The 11,870-nt window shown below is 36.5% G+C and overlaps 1 protein-coding gene across 1 annotated transcript in view; it reads right to left on the bottom strand.

Moving 5' to 3' along the window:
• hat1 (histone acetyltransferase 1) overlaps positions 1–11,870 on the bottom strand; it is a 26,746-nt gene that overhangs the window by 11,079 nt on the left and 3,797 nt on the right. The window contains exons 4-8 of the mRNA XM_016559113.1: positions 11,090–11,210; positions 6,773–6,832; positions 6,200–6,321; positions 2,441–2,545; positions 833–939 (exon numbers count right to left, since the gene is read on the bottom strand). Of these exons, the coding sequence (XP_016414599.1) occupies positions 833–939; positions 2,441–2,545; positions 6,200–6,321; positions 6,773–6,832; positions 11,090–11,210 (515 nt within the window). The remainder of the gene's footprint in view (positions 1–832; positions 940–2,440; positions 2,546–6,199; positions 6,322–6,772; positions 6,833–11,089; positions 11,211–11,870) is intronic.

The raw sequence follows: 11,870 nt of genomic DNA, 5'->3' as shown, positions 1-11,870 counted from the left end.
AATTTTTATTTTTATTTTTTTAAATGTAGAAATTGTGTTAATTTGTGCAATGATAACCTACCAGCAATGTAAATGATTTTTTTAATATATTAGAATGAGTACATTATAATATAAATTTATTAGAACGAGTACATTATTATTTATTGGCTTAAAAACAAGATGCAAACAATCAGAATATTGTACCTGGTGGGGAGTGCCCAATGTAAACATGAAACATATGCCATTACCTATATTGTACTGTGGTACAGTTGTGGAGGCCCTTCATAATGCAGAGGTCAGCTGCCTGCTCTGCCAATAGTTAGCAATGGCACTATAGTATGCAGTGTTTAATAAACAGCTGTTTTATTAAATTCTGCTGAGGTGAAATTCAGTGCAGTCCTGTATCGTGATACGTATCTTATCTTTGCTGATGATACACAGCCCTACTACAATGGTCAGCAATAATCCAGTGAGCCGTGTAATAACGTAGATTATATATAATGGATATTGAAATTGTTAGGACCAAAAACTAATTTGACAGCTGATTTTATCATTCTACTGTATTGTTATTAAACAAAATACTCTTTGCAAAATTCACATTTTCTGTTTGCGCATTTATTGTCCTACAGGGGTAGCACCGTGCGGGACAAGTTACAAGCCAAATGATAATACTTACTTAGCATTAATGGTTTGGTTCAAATCTTTAACCTTTAATTATGAGAAATAGTAATAGTGATCCTGACCAACGCCAGCAGTAATAAAACTTACTGCTAAAAACCTCAATAAAAATAGAAATAAACTGCTCAAAATAGGACTCAAAAATTTTTAATCTAAGCCTCGTGTGGGCTCATACCTGTGATGTCCTGTACTTTAGCAGAAGTGCAGTAGTATCGGTGGACTGTCTCTAAGAGCTGAGCCCCGTGTCCTTCTCCCTGGAATGGTGGCAAGACCAGCATCTGGCTACACACACACACACACACACACAGACACACACAGAGTACAAAAGCTTTAGTGATGCTGCACAGAACAGAAGATACTTAGGCACAATACCAATTTAAGGTTAGAGCTCTTGAGGCTTTGAGCAGCGGTTCTGCAAGCACAGCTCCAGCACCCTTCAGACGCACACTACACGACTGACTTTACAGAATCTGCTGAAACTCACACTATAGGACAGAGGTTTTGCTTAAAGACCAACATTTTACATTGAACATCAGGTGGGGCACACCACCGTAACAAAATTGTTAATCAAACAAAAGTAAAAAATCGATGCGTTTCAGAAAGGTGGGGCATAGAGGAGAAACAATAATGTACAGTATGTGGAAAATAATGTGTTTTTTTAACTTTAAACCGCATAAACACATTTCATTACACCAAATACACAAAATAATGTTCTTTTTAGCAGCATCATATGACCCCTTTAATCAAAAAAGCCTGACATATAAGTCAGAAAAGGCTTTTTTCTGTTTTCTTTTTTTTTTTAATGGAATAGTTTACTGAGCCTGAGTTACTGAAACTCAGTTTTAGGCCCAAACAGATGCTGACATTTATATGGTCAAAAGTAAGATTCTAACAGTTTGTTATGTAAATCAATGAGATATTTATAACAGTATAACAGACTACTTACATAAAATCCATATCAATTCAGTTGTCACTCTATACTTCCCAATGATATGTCTTAGTAATGATGTTTAAATGCTTAGTTTTATGATCAAAGCTGTGTAGTTTGTTTTTTTGTTTTGTTTGTTTGTTCTTTTATTGTGGGGGCAAAACATATAATAAAATGCAATGCAATGATTATTGAGAGATAATCATTAAACCCCAAAAACCTGATGTATCATATGTGATTCATTTTAACATGATTTTTCTAAACAATTATGTTTGGATAATAAAGTAAACCTAAGTTGCTTCAGTCCAGTAAGTGCTCAAGTTGAAATATTTCTAACAATATAAAAGTTATTCTTACATTTTCTGCGTATTTCTGTATTTATTCGACTATTTGTTCTACACACGATTACACGCTTAGTTGCAATTTATTCCTTGCATGGTTTTCCCCTGCTATCAGAACTCATTTTGGGTTGCGACCCACCATTTAAGAATTACTAAAACAGACAGTCCCACTTTCATCCGCCTCATTTTAGCTGCTGAAAATATTCTCAAATACAGTAAGCAATAATATCATCAGTCTCCGAGAGGTTATATCTGTTCATTCAGCAGTGGCCAACGTAATGAAACGTTAGTACGTCTTGCCAATCAATACATTAGACTCGTTTTCAAAACCAGCTTTCGGGCGGGTGATGCTGAATTCGTGGGTCTTATAATACCCAGAGAGGGGCTGGCGCTCAAGAGACGCAAGACGGTAATTTGGGAGTTTTAGGGACAAGGGAGAGAGAGATGTGTAATTTTCTTTTCCTTTTTTCGCAGAATAAAGCAGATAGTGGGCACGTGCTTCCTCAGTAATTACCTGACACGTGGTCTGGTTTTGTCTGGGTACACGTAGTAATTATACACTGTCATGTAGCCAACCGTTGCGTAGAGGGTCTCTCCATCCTTATTGTACTTCTCAAATCTGTAAGAAAGACAGAGAGATAGAGAGCGATGACAAAGGCGGGCAGGTCAATCATAGGCACGCTCCCATGCACCGGACCCCCCCCTCGTCACTGCGGAGGGCCAGTGGCCTGTCGCTGCACCTGCTGGAGACACTGAATGCATTATGCACTTAATTGGTGCACTGCAACTTAGAGCAGAGAGGCAGGCATCTAGCCTCTTCACATCACTCCAGTCCATTTGCCCATTGTCTGTTTTAATAGGTGCCAAAGCAAAGAAAACACAGGCAGAGTCCCCTTCGCTACCGCTGGAGACTTCATTATTCAGCGTTTCAAAAGACAACAACATTCAATTCAGCCTCTTGGCCTGACTCAAGAAAGAAAGAAACACAAGAGCAAAGAAACGAGACAAACAACACAAAGGAAACTCTTGCCAGATCAACAATTTGCCTCAATGCAGGAGAAAATATAATTAAAGCAGCCTGATAATTGGTCCCACAAAAGCAGGAGAGGCGTAACTGGGCCCGTTCGGACGCTTTACATGTGCGTGTGTGTGAGAGAGACTCAGGAAAGCACTGCTCAGAAAGTTACTGTTCACTATTAATGGTCACTACCTTCTTATCGGCACTCGCTGGCTTTGTGAGAGCACTTGATGTCTATTTTTTCTGCTTAAGTTATCAACACTCGTCACGAGTTTTTGCCAACAAGTCACATTTATTCAAAGGCTGAGAATATACATCTAGAACTATCAGAGAGCCTCTTTATTTAGCATTTTATGGAGCTTAAAATATGACAAAACTATTTGAATTTGTGTAAATTTGAATTATTGACAAGTGTCATTTAACAAAACTGAATATTATGTGGCATTTAACATCGTTTTGAATTAGATTTTTTTTTTAACTTGAATATTTGAAATTTAACACAATTTAATTTTTTATGGCAGAGTTTTAGACATGTATTTTCAAACAGCTGATTTTTTGTTCTGAATTCTTAGACTGCAAATATCCAGATGTGCGTTCTGAATTTCTGCGTTTTGAATTTTAGAATATTGAATTTGATGTTCTGAATTTCTTCATCTTGAAAACTTGAAGCTGTATTTTTAAAAACTGGATATTTGCAGTCTAAGAATTCAGAACAAAAAAATCAGCTGTTTGAAAATACATGTCTATAAAACTCTGCCATAAAAAAAAAATCAATTGTTTTAAATTTAAAATATTCAATATTCAAGTTAAAAAAATCAAATTCAGAACTATGTTAGATGCCACATAATATTCAGTTTTGTTAAATGACACTTGTCAATAATTAAAATTTATACAATTCAAATTCAAATAGTTTTGTCATATTTTAAGCTCCATAGCATTTCTCTGTCAGTGGTTGTCAATTGATTTTGCTTCTGGACCCAGGTTTTACATTCATATCAAGTGGTAAACAAACATGTCCTTAAAGAAACAGAACTTTATTAGTCTTACCATGATCTGCATGGACTAACAATATGCAAAAAGTATGTTATTAACATGCTATAGGCTAAATACATTGGATACTGGGCCAAATAATGGAACACTGTACTTTATATCTAACATATCTAATTAAAACTATTATCTGGGGTCCAATACAAGGAACAGTTGTGAATCAAAATGAAAATGTTGTCATCTGGCCCTCATGTTGTTCCAAACCTGTATGACTTTATTCAGCAGAACACAAAAGAAGATATTTTGAATAATGTTGGTAACCAAACTATTCTGAATACCAGTGAGTTATATGGGTATTAAAAAAAAAACAGACATTTCCCAAATTATCTTCTTATATGTTCCACAGAAGAAAATAAGTCATACATTTGGAACAACAGGAGGATGAGCAAACGATTACAAAATTGAAGTGGAAAGTACATGCTATATCTGTGACAATATCTGCGGCATGCTGTCAATTACCACAGTTAATCATTTAGATTTTAGTTAACAAATATTGCACTTACAATAATGGACATACAATGGAAGTCTATAGGGCAAGACATTTCAGTGGGTTTCAAATAGGGCTGGGCGATATGGCCCAAAAAATTTATCACGGTTATCACGATATCACGATTATCACGGTGATTTTTTTCCATATACATGCAAATAAGTTCAAACATCAATTCAATATCTACTATTTCCTGAATATTATGAAATTCAAGATGGCCGCCCCTGATGACGTCATAATATGCAAATTAGATGAATATATTTACACCCCACATAAACTTTCGGTCATGCGCAACATTTTTCTAATTTACATTAGATCTCTATCTTTAAGCCCTTTCAAGCCACAAGCTTTTGAAATCTTGATGTCAAAATCCAGCATATTTTTCCAAAAAACCCTGGCGCCTAAAGGGTTAATAATAATATCACTTTTTTGTCTCTTAGAAATGCACATTTGATAGTAGCATGAGTTAGGATGCAGAGGTAAATTTTTGTTCATTATCAAAATCAGTAACATCTGTAAAAGAATTGTAGCAACCTCAGTTTTATACGGTTAAATTAAGCATTGGTCTCCCATAGTAGCATACATTTAAATCATGATAAACACAGTTAAAACCACACATATAGCACCTCAATAACATGGTAAAAATATAACTATGTGGTTTTTAAGTAGCCTATTTGTATGAAAAACAGTAGTCTAAAAACATTCAGTATAAATGCACACATGCTATAGCTTAATCACAAATACGTACTATAATTACCATTACTCCTGTATTAAAATTCAGTGTGAATATCCCAAGTTTCTGCCACAATACCTTGGTGCAGTGAGTGTTACTACAGTAAATCCATGGTAAATGATAGCGACGTGTAGACTGAAAATCCTTCTGACTGTCTCGTTGCACACAGTGTTTCTCCTGTTTGGCTTTAAACTAGTTTAAAATCACAGAGTCATTTGTGTTTATCGCTGAGTTCAAGCGCTTCACACTGGATCTCACAGCGTTGCTTAATGCTCGCGTGACCGAGTAAACGCATCTGCTCTACTGTAGCGAGCTCGCGCCGCACGGCAGTTTGAACTGTGATCCGAGCGGATAAACGGTCCGTGTGGCGCGATTCAAATGAGTCGAGCTGATTCGTTCCGCTTTTGGCGCATAAACATCGAACATTTATCAAACTCTTCATATCGTTTTATCGAGGAAAATTATATCGCGATAATTATCGTTATCGAATTATCACCCAGCCCTAGTTTCAAAACAGAAATGTGAAGTTTGTTTTATTATTGTTATTTTTTATATAAATTGTTCTGTACAGAAATTTATTATTTGACCTACAGTCGTCTAAATGATCCTTTTAGTGGTTGATTACTGTTCTAGAGGGACTTTAAAGCAGGTTATGAGTTACAGACAGGTGATGTAAATGTGTTCTGACATCCTTGCATGTACGATGCAACCTTTTAAGTATTCGAAAGGGTCTTTATTTTAAACTGTTTGTGTCTTGCCTTTTAGACAGAAGAGCATTACAAAAAAAAGTAGTCTTTTTAAATGTTCTCAAATTGAGAAATGAGGGATTATTTTCTGTGGTAATCAACAGAAGGCCACACATGCTGTCAATAGTCTCCCCTGAATATAGACTATTCTTTTATTATGAATGTATAAAATGTGACAAATACAAAAATACTTCAACGCTGATACAGACTAAATCTGAATCAGGTCTGGTTTAGGCACTCACACGAGGAAGAAATCCCAGCGATCATCATCCACATCGATGAAACTGGCCGTCTCGATGAACCACATGAGAAATGTCTGCAAGCGCTCATGGTACTCTCTGAACCCTGGACACGAGATATCCACCTGAAACGATGAAGAGCAGATCAAATCCATGCGGTGTTCACAAGGAAATGTGCTAGAACGTAATTCAAATGTACAGTCAACATTTCCTAACAACACTTTTGCATAACATGGTACATTGAAAAAGTCAGTCTAATAAGATGCAGCAAGAAGATGCATAAATAAAATAAGTAGAAGTAAGCAAACCATCACATGGTATACAGTTATAAATACAACACTAATCTTTCAAACAACTTTCTCCACTTCTGAAACTTTTATTTTCTGCAGGTAACAAAGCCTATGTGAGGAAGATAAAATAACACGAATCAGTAAAACCACAGCCTAATACTTCTCACTATTCACACTGCCGAACCTGTTACAATGGCCTGAAAACTCAATCATATTCCAGTTTGAATGCTGAATGGCATTGCCAGCTGTCAAAGCAGTGACTCGCATGCTGCGGGAAACTCTGTACCTTGTGTATCTGGTAGGTGAGATCCTCTCTTAGTGAAAGACGGCCGAATATTGTGCTGATCTATCCATTTAAAGACAAAGATCAGCACACGAGACCGAACATGTGCATCTCTATAGAGGTAACATGCATTCATCTTAATCTAAAGCACATTTCAAACTCCCACAGAGCGAGAGCGGTTAACTCAGCTGTGTCTAGTATACAGTGAAAGCAGCTGAATTTAATCATATAAACTGAAGTGGCACATTTATGAGTTATGCATCTATTCCCCCGGCGCTCGGCCTTACATATAATCACAAAAGAGCCCTAACAGAGTAATTCCCTATTGTTCTGTCATTAAGCTATACTTCAGCTGTGATTGGCACGGCGCAAAAAGGAATTAAAGGAAAAAAATACATATTTTTGTGGCACAAAAAGGAGACCCATTAGGCAATTAGCAATGTCAGCCGAGGAGTTTCCAGCCCCTCTCTTCCTGTGCCTCCTCTGAAAGACCACTTAATTGAATTCATTCACTACTTATCTTAAACCATGAATATCAGATGAAGTTCCCCCCACCGTAATGTGTCCCAGCTTCTCACCGGGCAATAAAATTTAATGAATTGATCTCGACTTAACAAAAATTTTTTAAAAAGCCCGGACATGTATAATAGGCTCCTGTGTTGTGAGGCTGGTGAACGAACTCAATCAAACGAGTTTGCCCTCTCCATTCACGGGCCCCGGGGTGGACAATAGCGCCGCCCCCCTCCTCCCCGGGATTTTTTTACCCAGCAGAATGCGCACCCATGTTTGCATTGTATCCATTTCCAGCGGGGCTGACATGAGAACACTTTGTATTAAGTTGCTAAGCAGGGCCCTTTGGCCGCGTGATGGGCTGCGCTTGTGTCGCGGGACTCTTCATTCACAACGGCCACAAAACACACGACAAAAGGCTAATGCAACACGCCGCTAATTCCTGCTCATTCAGACATCAGCTAATATCAGAAGGGGATCGGTGCACCTGCAGCTCAGTAACACTCACTATTGTACCACTGCATTACGGGAGCGAAGAGAGGACGACAAGAACGGAACAGACAGAAAATGGTAAAAACAGACCGTTTCTCAGGCAAATTGTTCAATCGCACAAATAAAAGCGTGGCATTGTGGCGTTCCTGTATTAACTAACAGCGCTTAAGGATCCAAGACTCTTCAGAGTCTCAAGAATGCATCTTCTTTATACGATGGGGTCCAACAACAGCATTGAATCCAATTACACTGGGAAAAAAAAAACATTTTAATCAAAGACATCTTCATCTATGAGGAAAAAAAGATGAAAAAAGAACCCAATATGAGCAACGGTGAAGCGCTGTAAAAGAAAAGACATAATAAAATCAACTATCCTCACAATAAACAACTTAAGTATGTTTAGCGGCTATAATTACATGCCACGCTTAAAGGTGGGAGACATTCAGAAATGCCACTAAACATGGTCACGTGGTGTCGGCACACAGTATATAATTAGGTCTAATACCAATAAAACAGTTCAGGTCTGACTTTATCCAACGACCGAAATCCTTCTCACAGACAAGCAAGCTTGTTCTAATACTGTGGAAAAGATGAGCTGCAATATAGGTCAATGTGTCTGTTAAACACATTTGCTCTCTGTAGGTTTTATTAGCTGGAATGAGAGTCTGGGATGGTGTGAGATAGGCCTATAAAGAGTTATAAAGCCATGTAAGCGTCAGTTTTGTTTGGCTGGTTGACTATAGCAGCGTGAGCACAAAGCACTCCAGTCTTGACAGATGTGACACTTGTTTCTAAAGGTCCACAGAGAACAAGACCAAACTTGCTTCCAATGACATCAAAGCATATAAACAATATCGTTACACAAATCATATATGAAAGGTGTAATAATATTAACAGCAATCAAAAAAAATATTAAAGGTGGGGTAAGCTATTTTCCAAAAACGCTTTAGAAAACTGATTCGGGTCGAATAGCAAAACAAACTTGTAGCCAATCAGCAGTAAGGGGCGTGTCTACTCATGATGTGGAGGAGAGACCGTTCAGTGCATGGGACGGACATTAGCCGAGCCGAGCGACAGAAAGATAGAGATGGCGGATAAAAAACAAAAGAGGAAAACGTCTGCGGAACAAAAGAAGGCTTAAGGCAATAAGGCAAGAAGTAGGACCCGTGTAAATATCGGATCAGCTTTCCAGCGCTGGAGAGAACTCAAGGAGCGGAAGGCCTGCGATCGGACGCCGAGGTTGCTTTGTTTCTTCTCGATAGGCGAGTAACACCGTGTCTGTGCCGCAACAGCTAAAGACTGTCTTTTCTGTCAGGGATTTGCCGTGCCGCGCCGCATCCAGTGTAGACCATAGATATGTACTGTATATACGTATATCTATGGTGTAGACAGCATCACTGATTATAATGAGTTCTATAGTATTTTGTCGCGCCGCGCCACTCGCGTCTGGTGTAGACCCGGTGTAACATTGGTTTTGCTTTGTTTCACAGAACTAATCGTTGCCTGGGTTGCGTACGTATGTGTGGGGCGGAGCTATCAAAATAGGGGCGAGACCCTTTTTGAGTAGGGGCGTGTTTGTTTTGGTGATTTCAAATGTCAACATTGGCTACCAGAAATCGCTTACCCCACCTTTAACAAAAAATATATATAGTTAAAAAGTGGGCATGAAATGGAAATTCATTTTCTGCTTTCTAAACGCATTTTGCATTGATCTTATTGTAAACTATACATTTATGCATGTTTTATCTTTTTTAATTATCTCGTAATTTTTTATCAAAATGTCCTCATTCAACCTTCTGGTGAAATAACAGACTTTTCTCTGATGACACATGCTTGACTTCTCTAACTCCCGTCCCTTTCTTAATTTTGTAATGTAATTTTGTTGTGTGTTTTTGTCATTTACCTTTTTTAGCTTTTCTATATTGTTTAATTTTTATTTCAGTTGTAGTTATTTTTGTATAAATAAATTAAACTGAGAAATGCTGCCTTGGCAACTAGGCAACATAAAAAAGTTTACTCTCTTATATTTTATTTCAGTTAATATTTATTTTAATAAGAAGATTTTTATGGTTTAATGTATATCGAAATATCGGAAATGTGTTTAAAAATCATATCACCGTTATTGAAAAAAAATATATCGCGATACATATTGATATTGAATTATTGTCCAGCCCTAGTTTTAGATGTAATTAACTATAACAACCCTGATCACATTATAGAAGAAAAGATCAGTTTCTACTTACTGTCGTAACTTTAAATATTAAATAGACTAAACAGTAAAACTATCTGTGCTACAAACCAGTGTGTTTATGATTACTAAAATAAATTTGAATATTTGAAAAACAAATACCAGTTTGCAATATCAAGCAGCATAATGGACCGTTTTTGTACCGTAAAATAACTGGATTTTTAATTTGTAATTCCTAAATAACAAAAACAATGCAAAACATTATTGACGGACTTACAATTATAATATGGGGTATATTTGTAGCAATAGCCAAAAATACATTGTATGGGTCAAAATTATAGATTTTTCTTTTATGCCAAAAATCATTAGGATATTAAGTAAAGATAATGTTCCATGAAGATATTTTGTAAAATTCCTACCGTAAATATATCAAAACTTAATTTTTGATTAGTAATATGCATTGCTAAGAACTTCATTTGGACAACTTTAAAGGAAATTTTCTCAATATTTTGATTTTTTTGCACCCTCAGATTCCAGATTTTCAAATAGTTGTATCTCGGCCAAATATTGTCCGATCCTAACAAACCATACATCAATGCAAAGCTTATTTATCCAGCTTTCAGATGATGTATAAAACTCAATTTAAAAAAATTGACCCTTATGACTGGTTTTGTGGTCCAGGGTCACGTATAATAATCAGTAATAATTAATGCAAGACTTCCACAAATCATTCTCACAATAAAAAAAAAAAACTATATTAAATTGATATTAGCCAGATGAATAACGTTATGGACTTGACTTGATTAAATTAGCAGAATGTGGAAACAACAACGTTCAAAAACACCAAATATTTAGGATTTGCATAAAGTCTGCATTGACTGGCTCCTACCCTTGCTTACTGTTGAGTCCTGCGTAAGTTGGAAAGCACACTGAGGCGTAACGTATAACTGCTGATTCTACAGTCAGCTGACTCTCTGACAGCATTCCTCTCTGTTATGACACTAAATGCTGCTCTCCGCCTGTGCAGACTCTGTTCAGAATGTGATGAAAATGTAAATGTATATTTTCACTGGACTGTATGCTACAAACACTGTGCATGTCAACACAATCAGTGAGATGATATGACATACCTCCACACAGTCAAACGTGTCTGTGACCCTGGCTGTGTACTTGACTTTGAACAGGGAGCTCAGGTTCCCTGCACTGTAGTACAGCTGGATCTGAAGACCTTTGTAGCCAAACGCCACTTCACTGTGCAAAAACAAAACACAAGGATCGAAGCAATGGATCAAAGTAGTGGTGCCAAGAAATTACATTTTAGTAAATATTAGATGTCGACCGATAGTGGATTTTACCGATACCGATAGCTAGGTTGGACCACACTGGCCGATACCGATTAATCAACCAATAGTTTTTAAAATGGTAAACGAAAACTAAAACAGCGCTTTACTATTTTAAAAAAAGCAGTAGCAGTACTGAACCATACTTTGTAAATGAATAAACATATTAATATTAATTATTATATTGATCATTAAAGTTATTTCATAGTTTACTAATGTTAAAAAAAGAAACTTTAAAATGTAAAAATATAGCCTATTAGTAATAGTAAATGTTGAAATGAACACACTAGGAACAATACTTTTACAGCTTTCATTAATATTACAAAAGGACTCTTACTGTAAAGTATTACCATTTAATTTCAACAGTCATGCTAACTTAAAAAATTTAGGAGCACAGTCAAAAATTTAGGAGCACCAAAATTTGATAAAAAAATAGCCTTCCCATTACGAGGTGATATTTGACTCCTTAAAGTGATTTACAGTAGAATTTTGTTTTTACCTTTGTAATGGCATTTTACTATCTTTATTAAAAGTATGTAATCTTTTATGTCAAATTAAAAAATATATATAT

Source organism: Sinocyclocheilus rhinocerous, unplaced genomic scaffold (genome assembly GCF_001515625.1).
Source record: "Sinocyclocheilus rhinocerous isolate Xijiao unplaced genomic scaffold, SAMN03320098_v1.1 scaffold887, whole genome shotgun sequence".
NCBI lineage: Eukaryota > Metazoa > Chordata > Actinopteri > Cypriniformes > Cyprinidae > Sinocyclocheilus > Sinocyclocheilus rhinocerous.
This window is presented reverse-complemented; position numbering and strand designations above follow the sequence as displayed.